Consider the following 23,647-nt stretch of genomic DNA (forward strand, 5'->3'; position numbering starts at 1 on the left):
GACTTCAGCATGGGGCTTTTGTCTTTTGTACTGTGGGGATTTTCTTAGGTTTGGGGGCACATGAGCAGGGGACAGAAAATGCTGAAGTTAGAACAAATCTATGATTTTCCCATTCCCTACAAAACACTATAACCTTATTGTTTCTACTGTAGATGTCCTACTTTCCCTACTCAGGCTTTTTCTTTCCATTTGAGCATCTCTGAAAAATTTACCAGATCTCTCTCATCCTTCTTTTCCTCCATATCTTTTGATCTTTGAGGAATTAAAAAAATGTTTTTAATGTTTATTTATTTTTGAGAGAGAGTGAGAGCACAGGGGAGGTGCAGACAGAAAGAGGGACAAAGGATCTGAAGCGGGCTCTGCATTGACAGCAGAGAGCCCGATGTGGGGCTTGAACTCACGAATGCTGAGATCATGACCTGGGCTGAAGTCAGAAGCTTAACCGACTGAGCCACCCAGGTGCCCCAAGGAATTTTTTTTAAGTTTTTTAAAAAAATTGTATCTATTTATTTTGAGAAAGAAAGAGAACATGAGGGGGGAGGGGCAAAGAGAGAGGTAGAAAGAGAGAATCCCAGACAGACTCCACACTGTCAGCACGGAGTCTGATGCAGGGCTAAAACTCACATGACCTGAGCTGAAGTCAAGAGCTGGATGCTTAACAAACTGAGCCACTCAGGTGCCCCAACCTTTGCAGAATTTTCAGTGAAGCAACAAAGAGAAGTTGGCTGGAAAATGCAAGCTAGGATGTCAACCAATCCTGGTTATTCTGGGAAACTGGTCAGCCAGTTTAGAAGATTTATATCATACAAGCTACCAACTGTAAATCTACCTATCACATCATATTTAGGTATTTGTTAATATGTGTTTGTTTCCACATCATAAATTAGATTCACTGTTTTTTGGTATTTGGGTTACATATTCTCCATCATTTCTCCTAGATTTCATTATAGATGCAAAATTGGACAGAAAGAATACGGTATTGGTGTAGGTAGTACTAAGCAAGAAGCCAAACAGTCAGCCGCTAAGCTTGCGTATGAGCAGATACTTTCAGAGAAAACCTCAATGGTATGTACTGCCTTTGGATTTAACTTTTAAATTTTAAAATTCCCTTTGAAGAGTGCAAGTTTGACTTCCTCCTTGATGATTTGGATGGCTTTTATTCCTTTGTGTTGCCTAATTGTTGAGGCTAGGACTTCCAATACTATGTTGAATAACAGAGGTGAGAGTGGACATCCCTATCGTGTTCCTGACCTTAGGGGGAAAGTTCTCAGCTTTTCCCCATTGAGGATGATATTAGCAATGGGTCTTTCATATATGGCTTTTATGATCCTGAGGTATGATCCTTCTATTTCTACTTTCTTGAGGGTTTTTATCAAGAAAGGATGCTGTATTTTGTCAAATGCTTTCTCTGCATCTATTGAGAGGATCGTATGGGTCTTGTCCTTTCTTTTATTGATGTGACGTAGCACATTGATTGTTTTGTGGATATTGAACCAGCCCTGCATCCCAGGTATAAATCCCACTTGGTTGTGGTGAATAATTATTTTAACGTATTGTTGGATCTGGTTGGCTAATATCTTGAGGATTTTTGCATCCATGTTCATCAGAGAAATTGGTCTATTCTTTTTAGTGGGGTCTTTGGTTTTGGAATCAAGGTAATGCTGGTTTCATAGAATGAGTTTGGAAGTTTTCTTTCCATTTATATTTTTGGAAGAGCTTCAAAAGAATAGGGGTTAACTCTTCTTTAAGTGTTTGGTAGAATTCCCCTGGAAAGGTTAGACTGTGTTTAGATGATGCCAGGACAGCCAGTAACATAGCAAAAGGATTCCTCCATTCTGTGTTTCACCAATGAGCCATGAGCCATGAGCCATGGGGCCATGAGGCCCCAGAGATCAAAGTTCTGTTGGCAGTTCAGGGTTTGTTTGTTTGTTTGTTTGTTTGTTTGTTTGTTTGAATATTTATTTATTTATTTTGGGAGAGAGGGAGAGCACGTGCATGAGTGGGGGAAGGGCAGAGAGAGGGAGAGAGAATGAGTCTCAAGCAGGCTCTGCACTTGTAGCACAGCCTGATGCAGGGCTGGAACTCACAAACTGTGAGATCATGACCTGACTGGAAATCAAGAGTTGGTCGTCCAACCAACTGAGCCACCCAGGCGCCCCCCTCAGGGTTGTTTTGTAAATCCAGATCAAGCATTCATAAATAAATGTGGTAGTTAGCACACAGAGACTGAGTCAGTATGGAGCAATAACTTAATTGCTCTTCAAACTCCTAAGGGGTACTCTTTCTTTCAGAAAGCTGACTCGGTATTAGCTGGTTCTTTGATTACTTCACCTGGTGACTCTGGAAGCAACACTTTGGTGAAAAGCATATCGTAAGTATGAGCAAACAGCTGTGATATTTAACAAATTAAGATTGCTGCCTGAAAGTGCACATTTTATGCAAATGTTGAAGGAGACTTTAGAGAAAGAAATTACTGATCAACAAAAAATAGGCAGAGTTCACAAATTAACAATTATTCCCCCTTCTTCCAGTGCTTCTGAATCACCATCTGAAAATGATTTCTTGGAAAATTCATCAGGAGGAAGTTGTGACAGGGGCCGTGTAAACAATTCTTCATCTCCTATGGTATAGTATTAGCCTCTAGCTTCCTAATTAGTTTCCTTATTTTCTTTGTATTTCCTCATTTAAAAAGTATCTCCCATACCCAACCGTAATTTTTCTATGATCTGGTGCACTCTTATTTCATATTGATATGTGGCAGCATTTGACTTCCTCCTTTATTAACTCCCATTCCTCACATGCAAAATTCCTCCACTATTCACTCTCATCTTCTCCCTACTCACCTTCATGTTTTCATATATTCCTATGATCATGCTTATCTTCTATCAATTAGTACTTGAAAGGTCCATTAATATAATTCTGCTCCTGTTTTATTTTCAAGAGAGAGAGAGAGAACACGAACATGTGTGGGGGAGAGGGGCAGAGGGAGAGAGAGAGAAATCTTTTTTTTTTTTAATATGAAATTTATTGTCAAATTGGTTTCCATACAATACCCAGTGCTCATCCCAACAGGTGCCCTCCTCAATGCCCATCACCCAACCCCCCTCCCTCCCACCTCCCCCTCCAATCAACCCTCAGTTTATTCTCAGTTTTTAAGAGTCTCTTACGGTTTGGCTTGAGAGAGAGAAATCTTAAGCAGCCTCCACACTCAGCACGGAGCTTAACACAGGGCTCAATCCCAAGACCCTAGGATCATGACTTGAGCTGAAATTAAGAGTCAGATGCTCAACTGACTGAGCCACCCAGGCACCCCAGTTCTGCTCTTGTTTTAAAAAATCAGAACTGGGGCGCCTGGGTGGCGCAGTCAGTTAAGCTTCCAACTTCAGCCAGGTCACGATCTCGCGGTCCGGGAGTTCGAGCCCCGCGTCAGGCTCTGGGCTGATGGCTCAGAGCCTGGAGCCTGTTTCTGATTCTGTGTCTCCCTCTCTCTCTGCCCCTCCCCCGTTCATGCTCTGTCTCTCTCTGTCCCAAAAATAAATAAACGTTGAAAAAAAAAATTAAAAAAAAAATCAGAACTAATGTTAAAAATCAGATAATTTGGGGGGCGTCTGGATGGCTTAGTTGGTTAAGAATCTGACTTCAGCTCAGGTCATGATATCGCAGTTCACAAGTTCAAGCCCTGTATGGGGCTCTGTGCTGACAGCTCAGAGTCTGGAGCCTGCTTCAGATTCTGTGTCTCACTCACTCTCTGCCCCTCCCCACTCATGCTCTGTCTCTCTCTCTGTCTCTGTCTCTCTCTCTCAAAAGTAAATTAAAAAATCAGATAATTTTTGTGGTGATGATTAGTGTTATAAAAGTGTCCTGTTTATAACCAGCGATGAACAAATCAATAAGAAAAAGAAAAGTGGCTCAGTATAAAGATGTGCAAAATATCTGAACAAACAGGTCAGAGAAGAGATACCCAAATAGGCCCCAACATATGAAAAGATGCTTCACTGCATAGTAATCGTGAACATGCAAATCAAAACACAGTTAGGTATCATTTTAAGCCCGTTACCATGGCAAAATTTGAGTCTGGCAGTACTAAACATTGGCACAGCTGTGTTCCAGTTATGACCACTATACGCTGCTGCTGGTGGAAGCGTAAGTTGGTGCAGTCATTGTGGAGAACGGTTTGGCGACACGTAGTGAAGTGGACGGTGTGTGTGCCGTGCCTTCAGGCAGTTCCCTTCCTGGGGAATGTGTACTAGAGAAACACTCATACGTATGTACAGAGACATTGGATAAGCACGTTCTTTGCAACAGCATTGGTAACAGGAGGAGATTAGAAAAAAACATTGTCCATTAACAGAATGGCTAAATTTTTTTTTTATAACGTTTATTTATTTTTGAGACAGAGAGAGACAGAGCATGAACGGGGGAGGGTCAGAGAGAGGGAGACACAGATTCTGAAACAGGCTCCAGGCTCTGAGCTGTCAGCACTGAGCCCGACGCGGGGCTCGAACTCACAAACTGCGAGATCATGACCTGAGCTGAAGTCGGCCGACCAACCGACTGAGCCACCCGGGCGCCCCCAGAATGGCTAAATTAAGCATAGCTTAGTCATCACACAGTACTGAGGCTGGTAGGTGCTATGAGCTCAAAAGTTCTTAGTTCGATGCTCCCCACTCTGTGTCAACATACTCAATTTGGTAAAACTACAAAGTTACCAAACCTACCAGAATAAAAGTGAATATGAATAAAGAATAGCTATGTGAAATTAGTTTTTGAGATATATCCAGGACTCCTCTTTTTTTCTTAACTATTAAAATTAAATTGTTGGGGCGCCTGGGTGGCTCAGTTGGTTGAGCGGCCGGCTTCGGCTCAGGTCATGATCTCTCGGTCCGTGGGTTCGAGCACCGTGTTGGGCTCTGTGCTGACAGCTCAGAGCCTGGAGCCTGTATCAGATTCTGTGTCTCCCTCTCTCTGACCCTCCCCCGTTCATGCTCTGTCTCTCTCTGTCTCAAAAATAAATAAACGTTAAAAAAATTTTTTTAATTAAATTGTTAATTTTTGCTAAAAATGAATATTTCAGCATTGCCATTTTTTAAAACAGTTTGGATTTTTTAAAAATTTTATTTATTTTTGAGAGAGAGAGAGAGAGAACGAGCAGGGGAGGGGCAGAGAGAGAGGGAGACAGAGGAGCCCCAGCAGGCACTGCACCGTGAGCCCAGAGCCCGACGCCAGGCTCAAACCCACGATCTGCAAGATCGTGACCTGAGCTGAAGTCAGACGCTTAACCGACTGAGCCACCCAGGCGCCCCAGCATTGCCATTTTTAACTGATCAGATCAGAAACACTTGGGGAATTACTTTAAAGTAGTCCCTGAGCTCCATTTCTTCTTCATTAGCACTGTGGATGACTTGGTGAGACCCACCAGCCCGGGGCGTCGCCAGGGAGGCCACGTTCTGTACCACGGGAATCTGTGCTTCTGCTGAACATGCCCTAGGACTACCTTTTTGCCCTTCCCACCATGTCTATCTGGTTGCTATAATAGATGAGAACACTGATGTAGCCAACCTCAGAAGCAGGGCGTGACGAGAATACACAAGTTGATGATGCTGTTCATCTAAGGGACCAAAAAAATGTCACAGAACCATCTAGAAGTACAGCAGGAAGAAGAGCAAGGTCAAGCAAGAGAATTGATTTAATCATCTGAAACTATTTTTCATTTTCTTTTATTATAGGACAATGTCAGAAATAGTGAAAAGAAGGTGAAAAGGTGAGCATCATTATGCAGTGACTGTATTTTGAAACGAAGTTTTATTTCAGACTTCGTTTGTCAGCCTTATTTACTAAGTCTTTAGTATTTGCAGAATACTATACATCGTCATTTGTGTGGAGTTTCAGAGGTGGAAAGCATGGTTGAGGATCACAGAAAGCTTGACATCTACAAACGAATAATTGTAAATATGTAGAGAAATCTTTGAATGGATGTACATACTGCACTGTGGACATAAAGCCTGTAGGGGGTCACTAAAGTCATTGGTTAAGGGCATTATTTTGGATGAGGCTGACAGATGTGGGCTTAGGGAAGTACTCTCCCGTGATGTGTGTTATTTTACAGACAGCCAGGTAGGGTAGAGATGGTGTAATGACTTGGGCAAGAAAAGAAAAAGACCAAATGTTACATAAATGATGGTGGATTGGTTTCTTTCTTCTTCTTCTTCTTCTTCTTCTTCTTCTTCTTCTTCTTCTTCTTCTTCTTCTTTGATGTTTATTTTTGAGACAGAGATAGAATGTGAGCAGGGGAGGGGCAGAGAGAGGGAGACACAGAATCTGAAACAGGCTCCAGGCTCTGAGTTGTGAGCACAGAGCCCGACATGGGGCTCGAACTCATGTACTGTGAGATCATGACCTGAGTCGAAGTTAGACACTTAACCAACTGAGCCACCCAGGCGCCCCACGTGGATTGTTTTTTTTGACCTGAAGAGAAAAACGAGGACGTAATTATAAGTCAGCCGTGAGGGTGAAGTGGCAGTAGGAGCCATTAGGAGCCACTGATATATTCTGAAGAGTAGGAGGTGTGTCAAGGAAAGATGATTCCTGATGTGGGTGTTTGGGTGGAGAGAAGAGAGATGTACATGTAAGGTGATCCAGACATCAGCCATTGGTTATCGTGGCAGTGAGGAGGGTGAGGAGAATTTGCAAGACAGACCATACGAGAAGAGTGGGCAGGGTTTGAGGGAGTATGGTTCCAGTAACTGGGGGAAGAAGCAATGGAGAAAGGATTTTAAGACTATTCCTTGTGGGTGAGATGTACACGGGAATCAGGCATCATGGCTGATGGCCTAACAGCTGATGGTGTTAGGAACCTGAGGGCTTAAAGGGAAGATAGCAATTTCAAGAGGTTTAGTTTTAAGTGGGGTTTGAACTTCCAAAAGCAGGTGTCATGGCCAGTAGGGAATAAAGTACAAAGGGTAAAATGACCGGAATGACAGTGCAAGCAGATAGAAGTCCTTTGGTTCTGAGTCTGGAGGGAGAAAAAGGGAGGCTGGGGCACACCAGCAATAAATGTGTTCAGGCAAAAATAATAAATAAATAAATAAATAAATAAATAAATAAATAAATAAGGAATCAGAAAAGGAATGAAAAATCAGTTGACAGAGGAGAGCTGTTAAGTTTATTGTTTTATAAAGGAAAAGGTGAATGCTTTCAACCCTGTAATTTTAATAGTTGACTGAATATATAAAAAAAACTAGTGCGTGACATAAAACTTCTTCTAACGTTATATTTGATTTCAGTTTTATTTGAGTTTCATATTCTTGTCTTAAATCTTAGAAGTTTGGCACCTACATTTAACTCTCCTGTGACAAAAGACAGCAGGTGTTCTGTGGAACTCAGGTAAGAGGGAAAGCTGTGACAAAGAATCTGGTTACAGATATGTTCGCCCCTTCGACAAAAGTTTCTTAAGGGACTGTTGTTCATCAGTCAGGCTAAATAATATTTCTACCTGAACAGTTTAATTTTTTAGTACACTCAGATCCTCAAAGGATCATTGTCTCCTGGAGACGGAAAGTTTAGATGAATCCAGATGGAATGTGGTAAGTGTAGATCTACTGGATAGTTATGTGAATTTTTCTCACATCCATGGACGTTTTTAATATTGAAGGTAAATATTTCTATAAACCAATGATTTCTTAGAAAAGACTCTTGCAGGAATCCGAACAGCTCCACTTGAATCTGTTTTCCACTTTCCAGCTCCATTCCAGATTTCACTTTGGAAAAAGGTTCCCCTTGTGGTAGATTGCATGTTTGGGTTTGAATAAAGTATCTAAAACAAATGAAGCCTATTTGCAATAGGAGGACACTGAATACAAGTTTAAAAGAATCCGCAAACATTTCATAAGTCCCTAATACACACCTAGCACACTTTTGGGCATTGGATTTAGAGTGGAACAAATAGAAACATCTTCCGCCCTCACAGTTTTGTGGGGAGAATAATTCCATGAAAAATCTGTAATTACCATGTATGGTCTTAGAAGCAATGGCATGGTAAGAAGTGGAAATAGGAACCTTGGGTTTAGTGTGAGGGGTGAAGCAAGGCTTCCTGTAGGGTCACCGGTGTGGGGGCGCCTGGAGGATGAGTTACAACAGGGAGGTGGAGAAGCTCTGTGACTCTGCAAAAGAGCCACATGTGGAAAAGTAAAGGTAGGAAAGGTAGGTGAGTGTTCAAGGAGCAGAGGCTGTGTGCTTGGAGTGCAGGGAACAAGGACACGGTGCCATGAGACAGGCTGGGCAGGAAAGTAGGAGACTCCTTATAGGCCATCTAAGGACTTTCTGGCTTTGGCTTAATGAAAAGGAGGCTATTGGAGAATTTAGGCAATAGAGAGACATGATCATCCTCCATTTTTTCACAGTGGTTGCTGTGTGGCTCATGAAGGAGCCTGATAGAAGGTTGGACTAGTGTATAGCTGTTGGAGATGAGGAAAGTGGGTGCATACCAGTGATAGGTTTTGGAAGTAGAATTGGCAGGGCTTAATGATGGAATGCAGGACAGGAGAGAGAGGGGAACCCCAGGTAGTTACAGACCTAGGCAGGCTCAGAGAACATGCTCATTTCTCTTATGACAGCTTGGTGATAGCTGTGGAACATAATGCAGCACTTCTCTCTATTTTTTTTATTAAAAAATTTTTTTTTAATCTTTATTTATTTTTAGGGAGAAAGACAGGGACAGAGCTCAAGCAGGGGAGGGAGAGAAAGAGAGAGACGCAGAATCCAAAGCAGGCTCCAGGCTCCGAGCTGTCAGCACAGAGCCCGACGTGGGGCTTGAACTCACGAACCATGAGATCATGACCTGAGCTGAAGTCGGACACTTAACACACTGAGCCACCCAGGCGCCCCATGGCACTTCTTTCTGAAGTTTTATACTTGAGATAAAATTATCATGGCTTTTGTACCAGCCAGAAGTTGAACGTAATGCCAGAGGTGGTCTGTTATTTTGGGAGCAGGAGCAGGCGTAGCTATCCTTTGTGATTCAAGAGTTTCTGTGGAGTAGACTCTTCTCATTTAGAAGGAGAGAGCCATGTTTCTTGTAGAGTCCATTTTGCCAGTGACATTAAGGGAAAGTGGAAGGGTTGGGAGGCTGGGTGGGCAGTGACCATTGAACCTCAGAATAACCATGTATTTTTTATCTTTCAAGGTTTACCAGCGATTTTACAGAAATAGAACCGATTGGCTCAGGTGGATATGGCCAAGTTTTCAAAGCAAAACACAGAATTGATAGGAAGACTTACGTTGTTAAACGTGTTAAATATGATAGTGAGTAAGTAGTAAATGTTTTATTTCTTTGAATGAGGTGTGTGAACCTGCACTATTCTTTTTTTATGTTTCTCTCTTCTTCATTAGCATATTATTTAGTTTTTTCTAGTCTTCCTTAAAAATGTTGCTCTATCATCAGGGGTTTGGCTTACTGTGAAATGACCTCACTTTACTGTGGTTATTAAAAAAAAAAAAAGAATATACCATTGATCATTCTTTTGAGCTTGTCTTGATGAAAACAGAAGTAATAGAATCATCTAGCTTATAGTGACCTTTGAGATTTTCTGGTCTCCTCTCCTTTATTGGAAGGACTAGGAGACTGAGACCCAAAGCTGGGAACTGATTTGTCAAAGGTAAATAGGTAACTGTTTGTCTATTATTGCATCATACACCACTCCAAAATGTAGTGGCTTAAAAACAACAGATATTATTATCTCTCATGGTCCTCTGAGTTGGCTGTGGCCATCTGGGCCATCCTCACACGGGGTCTTTCACGCATTTGCTGTCAGAAGTCATCTGACAGCTTGGCTAGTGATGGCTGTCGCACGTGGCTAGCAGTTGATGCTGGCTGTGGGCTGGAATTTCAGCTGTTAACCAGAGCGCCTCTACGTGGCCTCTTTATGTCACCTGGGCTTCTCACAACCTAGTCGCTGCGTTCCAAGAAGGATTGTCCTCAGAGAAAATCATCCCAAGAGGGAACAGCAAAGGCTACTTTTGACCTAGTCTTGGAAGTTCCACATAATATTGGTTAAACAACATCACTAAGGCCAGCTCAGACTCAGGTAGAGGGCAAATAGACTCTACCGCTTAATCTGAGGAGTGGATGTATGTATGGGGAGGACATGAATTGATGACCATCTTTGGATGCTACCTACTATGGTAACAAGGTGGAGATTTAGAACTTGTTTTCTGGAATGCTGATCCATTGTGTTCCCACTGTAACCCCTTGCTCCCCATGTTTGTTTCATGTATTATCTGCACCCACTTACTCCCACCCTTCCCACTTACTGGATAGAACTCCTTCAGAAAAGAGAACATGTGGAAAGGAAGTATTAAATCACAAGCTCACCGGTTCACCAATCTTGCTTGTTGGTTTCTGACAGTTGGATTATGTATAACTTGGTAGACCTATCCCTCAAGGACTAGGGAAGGATATGGGAAACAGATACGAGCTATGGAAAATGACATGAGTAAAGGAGAAGCAGGCATGGAGTCCTGGCCATTCCTCATCTCAGCCAGACACACCTACTTCCCTTCCCACGGACAATGCCTTGCCTTGTCCACCTGGCATCAAAACAAGGCTTTTTTTTCCATTACATTATTTTGCTTAACATGAATGAAGTGTTGTTCTTTCCATTCAGTAGCATTTTTCTTTTTTTTTTTTTAATTTTTTTTTTTTTTTTTAGCATTTATTTTTATTTTTGAGACAGAGAGAGACAGAGCATGAATGGGGGAGGGTCAGAGAGAGGGAGACACAGAATCCGAAACAGGCTCCAGGCTCCAGGCTCCGAGCTGTCAGCACAGAGCCCGACGTGGGGCTCGAACTCACGGACCGCGAGATCATGACCTGAGCCGAAGTCGGCCGCTTAACCGACTGAGCCACCCAGGCGCCCCAGTAGCATTTTTCTTAATGGTAATATGTAATGATGATAAGAGTACAGTATCTTGGACATTTTTAGTAGCTTCATAAATTGGTATAACACAGTTAAAAATATACGTGGAGGGGCACCTGGGTGGCTCAGTCGATTAAGCATTCAACCTCAGCTCAGGTCACGATCTCATGGTTCGTGAGTTCAAGCCCCACATCAGGCTCTGTGCTGACAGCTCAAGCCTGGAGACTGCTTCAGATTCTGTGTCTCCCTCTCTGTTTGCGCCTCTCCATGCTTGTGTTCTCTGTCTCTCAGAAATAATTATTAAATTAAAAAAAATATACTTGGAATATTTATACACCTTGACCCATGGACTTCCCATCTGGGAACCTATTCTAAGGATATTATCCAAATTATGGAAAAAGTTATACAAGAAGATGTAAATCACTGTGTCATTATAACAGTGAAAAATTAGAACAAACTAAAGGTCCAGCAACGAAGAAATGATTAAGTATGTTTTGTTCTCTCCCCTGTTCGATGGCTAAGCTTACATACGGAAAATATTCAGACATGAAATGATATGATGCTGGAATTTGCTTCAGAATAATCCAGGGAAGATGAGGAAGCGGGTGAGAGTATAGATGAAACGAGATTGGCCAGGAGTTAATAACAGTTTCATTTGGGTAATGGCTAGGTAGCAGTTCATGAATCTATTTGCTCTACTTTTTTATACTTTAGAAATCTTACATTAAAAAGTTTACATGAGGGGCGCCTGGGTGGCGCAGTCGGTTAAGCATCCGACTTCAGCCAGGTCACGATCTCGCGGTCCGTGAGTTCGAGCCCCGCGTCAGGCTCTGGGCTGATGGCTTAGAGCCTGGAGCCTGTTTCCGATTCTGTGTCTCCCTCTCTCTCTGCCCCTTCCCCGTTCATGCTCTCTCTCTGTCCCAAAAATAAATAAACGTTGAAAAACAAAAAAAAAAAATTAAAAAAAAAAAAGTTTACATGATGGTTATACAAATTGTGTAACAAGGAAAATGGTAAAGATAACCTGTTATATGGAGAAATAGGTTAAAAACTATATACTATTATTACAAGTATATAAAAATGTATAGGAAGAAAGACTATAAGAAACGATCCAAAACGATAACTGATTGTGTTAGGACTGTTGATGGATGAGTACTTTTTTTCCCTTTATTTTTATAAATGTTATGTCATGTAGTTATGGAACTTTGCGAATTAGAAAATGGAATTGTAAAATGTTTGCTTATCTTTTCTCCTCATTGAAATCTCAAATTTATTTATTCCATGTAGCATAGCATTTTCTCAGCTCTTGACTCCAGATCACTATAAAGCTCCCACATGTACAGTGAAGTCTTGGTTTCTCTGCGTAGATATCTCCTTTGTGTATTTCTGTTATACATTTAAATTTTTGAGTTAGGTTCATCATGTTGCCTGGGTTACCCTTGCTGCCCTATTAGGGTTTGCTTATGAAATCCAAAGTGATTTCAACACAAGGTTAAACAAAATATGATGTATGAATTAGCAACCAAAAATGCTTGACTGGCATTTCAAAGACGACTACAAATGGCTTTTAAAATGTCTGATGCTTGAACTTGAATAAGTCACTGCTTTTTCTCATGTTGAGAGTGAGGACAGCCATGTTTTTTCTGTGTGTTCAGTTTTTCCTTTCGAGTACTCCTGGCCTCCATTCTAAAAACTCAGGGTGTGGGAACCACGGCAACTGTTTCATAAGGGAGCGTAGGTAGTTGTCTTCTGTCACCTGACTTGTAGTTCATAGCAGGGATGATGCTGACACTTTTATGTTCCCTGTTTCTTTAAAGCAGGAAGGCAGAGCGTGAAGTAAAAGCTTTGGCAGCTCTCAATCACCCAAATATCGTTCACTACTACAGCTGCTGGTTTGGCGATGATTGCCATTCTGTGGACAGCATTAACACTTCAAGGTAACTAAAAAGAATTCTCATAGCCCTAACAGGATGGAAGAAACTGTTGTTTACTAGGCGTAGGCCAGAAGATAAGGCCATTAGTTATTACATTTAATAATCACCAACCACAAACACCGTTTGAGACAATAATCTTGTCCTTGCTTCTATCCCTTGCTCCACACTTGCTTAAAAAAATTTTTTTATTGTCCTCAACTGTTTTATTTTTTTTAATTTATACGTTTTTTTTTTTAGTTTATTTTTTATTTTTAGTAACCTCTACACCCAGTGTAGATCAAGAGTTGCATGCTTTTCTGACTGAGCCAGCCAGGTATCCCTGTCCTCATCTGTTTTGAAAATCTCAGGTTTAGCTTTTTTGTCTCCATTGTTTAATTTGTAGGCTTGCTCACTTACCCCGGCTTCAGGCTAGGCTGTACATGCAGTCTTAGGAAGAAGGTTTGAACACTATGGATGCTACAGCTGGAAACCCCTCCTCAGCTGCCAACACTTTTCTGTCCCTCTCAGAGACTCCTGATTGTTGGGGTGCAGTTAAGTGGTCTGTCTCTCTCTGTCTCTCTTTTTTTTTAATATTTTAAGTTAAGCTCCATGTCCAACGTGGGGCTTGAACCCATGACCCTGAGGTCAAAAGTTACATGCTCTACCAACTGAGCCAGCCAGACACCCCAAGGGGTCCCTTTTGAATACAACCACACCACTTACAGTGGAGTGGTGGGCATTGAAGATAATTTAAGACCAAGGAGGTACCCCACCTTGCATCACTCATGCTTTGTCTCAGGTAAGACCCTGACAAAGGACTGGAGGTCTCTAAAGACCTGGCATCTGCTTCTGAAAAGTCAGCCAGTGTTTCTTGGGGACTGTCCTCACTGAAATCCTGAGGACAATGAGGGTCTGTTCATTCATCGACTCCCACCCCCAGCACCAGCTCCATCCACCCCATGTGATTGAGAGCTTTATCATTAGTTTCAGGACTCATTCACCATCGGCATACAGACAGGACTTCTTCAGCTTTCAGCAGATTTTTGGCTTTCTTTTTCTATTTTCTAACCAACATAAGTTCGAAGAAAATAAATTAATATTGAAGCCAACTTAGTTTATAAAGCAAGATAAAAACATGGTTAGCAGAATTAGTCCTCGCAAGTATATGTCATAGCAATTTGTTGGCATTCCTCTTTGAGAAACGATCCTTACACTATTGTTTTCGATTTGTTTTTCCTGTATTTCTCTCTCATTAAACTAATAACCCCCATGACAGCAAGGATAGTATCTAACTTGTTTCCTCATCTCTAGGTGACTGTTCTGGGCCTTTCACAAAACAGATGCTCAGTAGGCCAATAGTGAATTAAAATGTTCCAGAATTACTTTATGTAGTAATGCAATTTGGTTTTCCTTAATTCCATTGTATTGGTGTTCCTATTCCTTTCTACTAGCAAAGGTGATCAAGGACCCTTACCATTAGAGAATGGGCAGTCTCATACTTTGTAAATTACTTAACAAATAAAACTCTGGACATTTGGGAACTTACAATTTAAATCAAAAATGATTTACTGTATTTTGATTCAAGTTTATTACATTTAGATTTTCATGTTTTTTTAAGTTTATTTACTTATTTTGAGAAAGAGAGAGCATGTGTGTGCACATATGTGAGTAAGGGAGGGGCAGAGAAAGAGGTGAGAGAGAATCCTAACCAGGTTCTGTGCTGACAGCTCAGAGCCAGATGGTAGCAAGATCTCATGAACTGTGAGATCATGACCTGAGCCAAAATCAAGAGTCAGATGCTTAACCGACTGAGCCACCCAGGCATCCCTAGATTTCTGCCTTCAGACATGTTTTGGGATTCTTAAGAAGATGGAGTGTAATTTTAAAAAGAAATGTTATTTTTTTTATAAATTTCTTTTTATTGCTATTTGTAATATACTGTGAATTTTATATCCAGACCAAAGACTAAGTGCCTTTTCATCCAAATGGAATTCTGTGGTAAAGGGACATTGGAGCAATGGATTGACAGCAGAAGAGGCCAGACACCAGACAAACATTTGGCTTTGGAATTGTATGAACAAATAACAGCAGGTGTGGATTATATACATTGCAAACAGTTAATCCATAGAGACCTTAAGGTAAATGAAAATGTACTTTGTTAGGAATTGATAAATATGATTTAGTAATTTTATTTTTTTTTAATTTTTTTAATGTCTGTTTTATTCTTGAGAGAGAGAGAGAGAGACGGAGTGCTAGCGGGGGATGGGCAGAGAGAGAGGGAGCACAGAATCCGAAGCAGGCTCCAGGCTCTGAGCTGTCAGCACAGAGCCTGACGCAGGGCTCGAACTCACGGACCGCGAGATCGTGACCTGAGCTGATGTCAGATGCTCAACCGACTGAGCCACCCAGGCGCCCCTATGGTTTAGTCATTCTAAAAAGTGTCTTCTGTAGTTTTAGAATTGATTAACAGTCCTGAGGAAATAATATCTCTGATCCTCTGAAGTTAGAATGGATCTAGATCTTGCCCCAAATACCATTCCATAGGACCATTCAGAGGATCTTCAGGACAAATCAATTTATTGAGACAGTGAGCCCTATAGGAAGAAGCTCATTCACTTCTGGTCCTATCTGGCTGCTCTGTATACTCCGCTTGCAAACACTGCTTCAGTAAACTACCTTTGCATGCAAAGAATTACTGTGGCTACCACAGCCAGTGGGCTGCTTTGTCATTGCCTCTGCTGCTACTCAGGCTTGTTTGAGAAGCAGAAGGGACTCTGATGACTGGCTTTGGGAACATGATTATCCCAATTTCTCAGTCATTACTCTTTTTTTAAATATTTATTTTTGAGAGAGAGAGAGAGAAAGTGGGGGAGGGGCTGACAGCAGGGGGCCAGGAGATCCAAAGCAGGCTCCGTGATGACCGCGGAGAACCCAATGTGGGGCTTGAGATCATGACCTGAGATGCAGTTGGCTGCTTAACCAAAGGAGCCACCCAGGCGCCCCTATCAGTCATTATTCATGACGGCAATCATAGCTACTGGGTCCAGAGTCTAGAACTTTCCTGGCATTTGGTTAGACATTTCTACCCCGTGATTGGAAAATTGTGATCCAAAACTTGTAACACACAGCATACCTTTGTATTTTTATTTTCTGCTGGCTTTCTAGCTTCTTTCATGGTTGAGATGAGCTGTTTTCCCATTTTACCTCCTCATCAAAATCAAAGAAGACAGAACAGCTTTTCACAGCCTCCCTCACTCTCTCTTCCCTGTAATTGGCCTACTTCCATCACACTTTGGCCATGCTGAATCCTATCACGGAGGCTTTGCTCCTCTTCCTCTTGCGTGGAACATTCTCCTGCTTGTCTTCTTTGGTCTCAGGCTCTTCATGTAGCCTTTCCTGATGACTCTGGATCCAGGAGAAGCACCTTTTCTGTGTAGATCTTGGCTGTTTGCTTACCCCACCCATCTAAAATAGTCAAGAATAAGGATGAAACAAAAGAGTTTCTTGAGTAAAAGAAGGACCCATAGTTGTAGTTGTTGGGCCTACATAGGAATAATTGGCCCATAAAAGATATTGTGTCTTTGGTCTGCCCAGGAGCTGGATGGCCAAGGCCTTTGTGTTGGAGTCCACCTACTTTCATCTGCTTTAATATCTGAAGGTGCTCTTTGAAGTTGGAATGTTGTAAGAACTGTGTTCAGAAAAATACATTTCGATTGGCTATGCCTTCACCTTGGAATAGGTGATATATATATATATAGTTAAATAACAAATTAAGCACATTTATTTACTTATAAAGTAACCTGCAAATAAATGCAGAAGTTTGGGTATTAACTCCCAGGCTCCCCTGCTCTGGATGAATTCTCGAAACTGACTGGTGCTGACTGGATGTTCCTTTCTCTAGCACGTCTCTTGCCCGTTCTCTCCTGTACCCCATACTTCCTGTTGCCCTGTGTCACAGTGTTCTTTTCTTGTGTCTGTTTGCAGACGATGTTTGCTCCGTGTCTGTAGTTGCTCAGAGATCCTTCTTTCCATCTTTTTTTTTTTTTTTTTAATTTTTTTTTTTTTTCAACATTTATTTATTTTTGGGACAGAGAGAGACAGAGCATGAACGGGGGAGGGGCAGAGAGAGAGGGAGACACAGAATCGGAAACAGGCTCCAGGCTCTGAGCCATCAGCCCAGAGCCCGACGCGGGGCTCGAACTCACGGACCGCGAGATCGTGACCTGGCTGAAGTCGGACGCTTAACCGACTGCGCCACCCAGGCGCCCCCTTCTTTCCATCTTCCAACTTCTCTAGCTTCTCTACTACGGTTGCTGCATGCGCTATCTTACAACATCATTGACAAGAGACTCATTCTGAGAATCTCAAACTTAGAAGAGATCTTAAAGGTGTCGACTTCAATCCCCAACAGATCCTGGACTCATATTTGCAACATTTCTAACAAGTGGGTGTCCAGCCCCACCTTGAATACTCTCTGACATGGGGACTCTCAAATTCCCATTCCTTGGACCACACTGTTAGTTTATAAGGATATATTAAAGCAAACCTTTTGGTTTTTTCTACCCACCAGTCCTGGATCCATCCCTTTGTACCGTACAGAGTGAATCCACCTCACATTAAACATGTCTTCAGAGATTTGAAGGCAGCAATGCCCAAAGCCTTCTCTTAGACAGAGAAATCCTTACTTCTTCAACTGGCATTTTAAAGACCTGTGATATTAAATATCCTGTTTGGGGCTACCTGTGTAAGGGTAAATGTCTTATAAGGAAATATAAAAATAGCCCTTGTTAAATGTGATTTGGATATGTGTTAACAGTCTGTCAAATTGGTGCTTATAAATTCAATATTGGGTTTTTTTCTTTTTTTGTAGCCAGGTAACGTGTTTTTGGTAGATACAAAACAAGTAAAGATAGGAGACTTTGGACTTGTGACATCCCTGAAAAATTACGCAAATCGGACAAGGAATACAGGAACTCTTCGATACATGAGCCCAGAACAGGTGAGGTCCCTTTCCTTTCTGTCTATATAGTTTTCATTTCTTTTGTATTTTTAATTAGAAAGATAACAGACACCTCTTATAAAATTAAAACATCACGGAAGGATATAGGAAGAAAGTGGAAAATTCCCTTTAACCCAACTTTCTATTCCTACTCTTCTCATAGAGTCTGTTGTTTATCCTTTCGGATCATTTTCTGTGAGTTATAGACATTTATAAACACACATTTATATATATATATGCAGACTTTTTGCACAAAAATATGAAGAGATGTTTCTATAACTGACTGTACTGTTATTTTGTGGCTTTTTTTTCACTCAACAATGTATCATCATCTTTCCATACCAGCACAGACGGATCTGACATCCATTTTAGCGACTGTATTGTATACTGAAGTATAGCTATACCATCATTTATTTAACGGTTCTCTTATTGATGAGTGTTTATTTAGGCTGTTACCAACTTTTTACGTGTTTTCCTCCTTATCTTTGACTCTAAAAACACATATTTCTTTTTTATTTATTTATTTATTTTGAGAGAGAGTGTGCTAGTGAGCAGGAAGAGGGGCAGAGAGAGAGAGGGAGAGAGAGAGAGAGGGAGAGAATCCCAAGCAGGCTCCGTGCTCAGTGTGGAGCCCGACACGGGGCTCGATCCCACAATCATGAGATCATGACTTGAGGCAAAATCAAGAGTCCACCACTTAACCAACTGAGTCACCCAGGTGCCCCTAAAAATGAGTATTTCCATGATAATCTGTAATAGATTCCTTTAAGTGAAATTACTGAGTAGGCTGACAGGTGCATTTCAAATTTGGTAAATACTGTGAAATTGTCATTCAGAAAAAAGTGATTCTATTATGCCCTCCTCCCAAAGTGTAGGACAATGCTGCTTTCTCCTTCACACTCCCAACCAGACTAGGGTGCTAGCAGACTGCATTTTGGCCTCAGTGATGAATGAGTATCCTGATGTTTTAGTTTGCATTTTTCAGATTTTTAGTAAGGTAGGCCATCTATATATGTATGTACTTACAGCTTTTCTGCAGATTTTCTATTCATGTGCTCTCCTCATTTTTCTTAATTAGGTTATCTGTTCCTAATTTCTTTGTAAGGAATATTTATATATTTTGGATTTTGATTCTGTATCTGTTAACCATATTACAGAAATGTTCTTGTATGACAACTTAAAATCTTCTATGCTACATTTTAAACAAAGAAATAACAAGAAACCATCATCAAGGAGAACATTTGAATGTTTGTCTTATGTGTAGTTTCATTACTCTAATAGTCTCCATTTTTGGTTGATAGCTTATTGTCTGTTTTCATCTTTTTGATGTTTGAGAGGAAATCCACCTTTTCCCCTTGGGGACCACGTGGCATAAAAACATAATTTAATTTTTTTTGTGTGGAATAGGAAAGTGGAAGACAAACTTTAACTCCTGCACCCTGTATTGTCACCCTAAAATTTTTTTTTTTTTCAACGTTTATTTATTTTTGGGACAGAGAGAGACAGAGCATGAACGGGGGAGGGGCAGAGAGAGAGGGAGACACAGAATCGGAAACAGGCTCCAGGCTCTGAGCCATCAGCCCAGAGCCTGACGCGGGGCTCGAACTCACGGACCGCGAGATCGTGACCTGGCTGAAGTCGGACGTTTAACCGACTGCGCCACCCAGGCGCCCCACCCTAAAATATTTTTGAAAAAATCATTCCTCATTGTGCTTTTCATTTCCTTAGTGGTTTTTAAACTGAAAAACATTTTATTGAGAAATAATTTATACATCATGAAGTGTATGTATTTTAAAGGTACATTTGTCATTTGACAAAGCCATATATACCTGGGAAACCCATACACTTGTGAAAATGTAGGACATCTCCCTCGCCTGTGAAAATTCCCTCAGGCCCTTTCCAGTCCCTCCTTCCTTCCCAGAGGCAGCCAGTGCTCTGATTTCTGTCACCACAGATTAGTTTTCCCTGTCTTGAGCTTCATATGAGTGGAATCATATTTTATGTATGATTTTTATGTTGTATTTGATTACTTCAGTCAAACTAATCTCTGCTGGAGAACCTCTAGTGGTTGTTTATACCAGCAGATTATTCCTTTTCATTACTGAGTACTATTCCATTGCCTGAATATACCACAGTGTGCTTCTCTATTCTTCTGATGGTCATTTGGATTGTTTCCAGTTATAGAACATTATGAATACATATGAACATTTGCATGAAAGCCACTTACTGGGAACCCTTAACTATTTCGCCTCCTGCATCTTATTTAACACTACTGTCAAGCTCTGAGGCTGAAATTTTTGTTATCCCCATTTTATGGCTGAGATTATCCCACCATTGATGGTTAATTTACATGAGTGATGCAGCCAGTTAGTGACACATTTGAACCAGGGCAGTGAGACTCCTCAGATCTTGCTAATAAACACGCATTGTTACATGATACAAGATAGTTTGGTCAAATAGCTGTTTTGGTTTCAGAAGCCATGGATGTTTATATCAGGTATCAGTAACAAATATAAACATATTTTGGTCTCTTTAGATTTCTTTACAAGAATATGGAAACGAAGTGGACATCTTTGCTTTGGGGCTAATTCTCGCGGAACTCCTTTACATATGTCCCACTGTTTCAGAAACATTACAGGTAAATAATATCACAAAAAAGAATTAAGCAACAAAAATTATTAGCAGTCATCTCCAAAGTGCTGCTACAGTAACTGCCCTTATGTGAGGATAGACTTGAATATATTAGTATTGACCGAGAAGGAAATATGGATTTAATCTTTCACACAGTTGGGCAACCAAAACTTTTTACTTCAGACCAGAAACTTTGGTCTTCTTTTGAAGGTGTGTACATCTCACAAAACTAAAGCTGTTTCTTCTTATTTGAGTCAGTCAGTAAAATTTTATTGATTGCCTGCTTTGCCTAAGACACTGTGCTAAGTGCTACAGGGTTTTAAATGTGAATAAGCCTCGTTCTCATGGAGCTTTTATTTTAGAAGGGAAGATACTATAAGAGAATGCTCTACATGTTTTTGGGAAAAGACATGAAGTCTTGGGGAAACAGGACAGAGATCTTTCTAACTGTAGCGATTTAGGTTTCATGGGGTATTTAAGTTGGGCTTTGAAGGATTGGTTGGCTTCTAATAGGCCAAAATAGAAGAAAGATCATTCCAGCCTTCCTTGTGCAGAGGGTGGGACTAGCAGACAGAATCATTTCTCTTGGAGTAGTAAGTGACAAGGAAGGGATGGTTGGTACACTGGAGAGACGTGTTGGGACTAAATTAAGGCAAGATTATGGACTTTCTTATGGGGGCAGTGGGGAGCTGCTAAAGGTATTAGGCAACCGGAGGGATATCTTGGTCTGAAGCTCAGTAAACCGACTTGCTGGAGCCAACAGCCTTCTCTGGACAGCAGGGATAATGAAAATACCTAGCACGTAGGATGCCAAAAAGGATGAAGGGAAGTAATGCAGATGACGCTCTTAGCACTTCAACATGTTGACGTTAAGGATGGGGAAAGGTGGGAGAGGAGAGTCCTGCTTGCTTCTGGGCCAAGAAGCAAGTTTGGTTTTCCTCCTGAGTGAATAACTTCCTCATGTATATATATATATGTGCGTGTGTGTGTTTTATTTTCAGATTTTTAAAGAGCTAAGAGACGGCAAGTTCTCAGATGTATTTGATGGCAGAGAAGTAAGTACTTGAAAATAATCAGACTTTTATTCATTTCAGTGTTCTATTTATTAGTATTGACTCACTATCATTACAGAAAATTCTTCTGCAAAAATTACTGTCACCCGAACCCACGAAACGGCCTCATGCATCTGAAATACTGGAGACTTTGAAGGAGTGGAGGAATGTAAAAGAGAATAAGAACCGAAGCACATGTTAGAGCTCTTCTAAAAAAAGTATCCTGCCTTGGATATTCAATTTTTCTATAACTGTCTAAAATCTTCTAGGGACACCTATTGGGTATTTACCTTCTATTTTTATTTTCCTCTTAATTTTTCACTAAATTTTAAGAAGGTTTGAATCTTTTTTTTTTTTTTTTACTTCAAAAACATTCAGACACTTTTCTTTTCCTGAGCTTATCTTCTTATTATAAACATAGGGGAGAATATCTCTCAAATTTTTAAAATATTAGCAAATCAATTAATATTCATTAAATGTCCACTGTTTCTAGGCCAAAAATATATGAGATATCTCACTGTTTGAAATAGCTAATTTAGAGAAATATGGTAGTCATAAGAAGATAAGTGATATACAATCACTTTGGAAAACAATTTGGTATGATCTGATAAAGTTGAAGGTGTATATACCCTCAAAGCCATCAATTTGGTTCCTACATGCTTGCCTACCAGAATGTTCATAGAAACCTTGTTCATAACAGCCAAAAGAACAAAAAACAATGTACATCACGAGAAGAATGGATAAACTGTATTTTTTCATACATTGTAATACTATATAGCAGTGAAAATGAACGAATTATATAGCTAAGTGCAATAACATGATACATCTCTGAGGAACATAATGTTAAGCCAACAAAGCCAGTTACAGAAAACATATACAGAATGATTCTATTTACATAAAGTTGCAGACCACGCTAAATGAAATACTTTGTTTAGAAATCCAAACAAATGTGGTAAAACAATAAAGGGAAAGAAAGGAATAAGAAATTCTACATTTTGATGGTGGTTTTCTGAGGAGGGATGGAAGTGGTGTGATAGGGGAAGTAAACTTCAAAGATAACAGTTCACTTTGTTTTAAGTTTATTTATTTATTTACTTTGGAGAGAGAGAGAGGAGAGAGAATTCCAAGCAGGCTCTACACTTACAGCATGGAGCCAGATGTGGGGCTCGAACTCCTGAGACACGAGATCATGACCTGAGCCAAAGTCAAGAGTTGGATGCTTAAGCATCATGACTGAGTCACCCAGGCACTCCTCACTTTTTTCGTCTTAAACCAGATGTTGCATTCACTACTGTTTACTGTGTACTCTTTTTATCTTAAATACATTTTGTATCTATTAGAACACTTTAAAGAGATAACTGTGCTAGAAGGCAGTAGGTAAGCACAGAGAAGAATCAATCTGGAGAAGTTTCCAGGAGATCACTTTCTACTGAGGTACCATGGCATACAGCTTAGAAGTGGCATTCCAGTGAGACTTCTAAGTAGGCTAGGGATTTAGACAGGTAGTGAGGAGCAAATATGGGCAGGAGTCTGGACAAGAGCCATGGCTTGAGTTCTGGAAAAGATATACCTAAGAATGTTGGGTATACTTTGTTTCCCTGAATTGCTGGAGAGAATACCAGAAGATAATTTGGGTGACATCTTGGAAAAAAACCTGAGGGAAAAAACCTGTCATATAATTTTACAGTTTTTAAAGTGAGCCAAGTTTAGGCTAGGCAGAAAAGTCACAGAGAAAGGCTTTTATGAAGGCTATAGCTATTTCTAAAAAGTTATTGAAGGCAGTTAATATGGTTTTCAACTCTCAATGCAGTATTTGATCAAGGCAAGGTTTATCAATGGAGGGTAAAACCATTGGTTGAAAAGATGTTGGGGAACAAGATCTTCAAAGGATTTAAATATAATCCCACAGATGATATATCAGTTACAAGGGGGAAAGGGAAATGTACCTTTACAATGGAAAGACCTCCTGGTCTCCTAAATAATCATGTGATTAAATCAACATCACTGAAGGTGGGACTGACTACCTAATATTATGCCTCTCCTGATGTAAGAGTTATGTACTATCACCTGTTTAGTTTTCTTGCCAAAGCATTTAACTGGAACTCAATCATGAAGAAATTATTAGACAAATCCTGAATT

The 23,647-nt window shown here is 40.6% G+C and overlaps 1 protein-coding gene and 1 non-coding gene across 9 annotated transcripts in view; one reads left to right on the top strand and one right to left on the bottom strand.

Moving 5' to 3' along the window:
• EIF2AK2 (eukaryotic translation initiation factor 2 alpha kinase 2) overlaps positions 1 to 23,153 on the top strand; it is a 35,303-nt gene extending 12,150 nt beyond the window's left edge. For 2 of the 8 annotated variants that reach the window (XM_045447129.1, XM_045447130.1), the window contains exons 5-16: positions 939 to 1,065; positions 2,292 to 2,371; positions 2,532 to 2,625; positions 5,727 to 5,761; positions 7,321 to 7,383; positions 9,182 to 9,304; positions 12,731 to 12,850; positions 14,784 to 14,964; positions 17,697 to 17,825; positions 20,362 to 20,463; positions 21,458 to 21,511; positions 21,588 to 23,153. In XM_045447129.1, the coding sequence (XP_045303085.1) occupies positions 939 to 1,065; positions 2,292 to 2,371; positions 2,532 to 2,625; positions 5,727 to 5,761; positions 7,321 to 7,383; positions 9,182 to 9,304; positions 12,731 to 12,850; positions 14,784 to 14,964; positions 17,697 to 17,825; positions 20,362 to 20,463; positions 21,458 to 21,511; positions 21,588 to 21,710 (1,231 nt within the window). In that variant the 3' untranslated portion in view covers positions 21,711 to 23,153. The remainder of the gene's footprint in view (positions 1 to 938; positions 1,066 to 2,291; positions 2,372 to 2,531; positions 2,626 to 5,726; positions 5,762 to 7,320; positions 7,384 to 9,181; positions 9,305 to 12,730; positions 12,851 to 14,783; positions 14,965 to 17,696; positions 17,826 to 20,361; positions 20,464 to 21,457; positions 21,512 to 21,587) is intronic. The other 6 variants (XM_045447131.1, XM_045447132.1, XM_045447134.1 and 3 more) reach the window with 4 other exon arrangements.
• On the bottom strand, positions 13,437 to 13,509 carry TRNAK-UUU. Its single transcript has one exon. It is a non-coding gene; the product is annotated as a tRNA-Lys (tRNA).
• Positions 23,154 to 23,647: the final 494 nt, after the last annotated feature.

The sequence above is a fragment of the Leopardus geoffroyi genome, chromosome A3, assembly GCF_018350155.1.
Source record: "Leopardus geoffroyi isolate Oge1 chromosome A3, O.geoffroyi_Oge1_pat1.0, whole genome shotgun sequence".
Taxonomy (NCBI): domain Eukaryota; kingdom Metazoa; phylum Chordata; class Mammalia; order Carnivora; family Felidae; genus Leopardus; species Leopardus geoffroyi.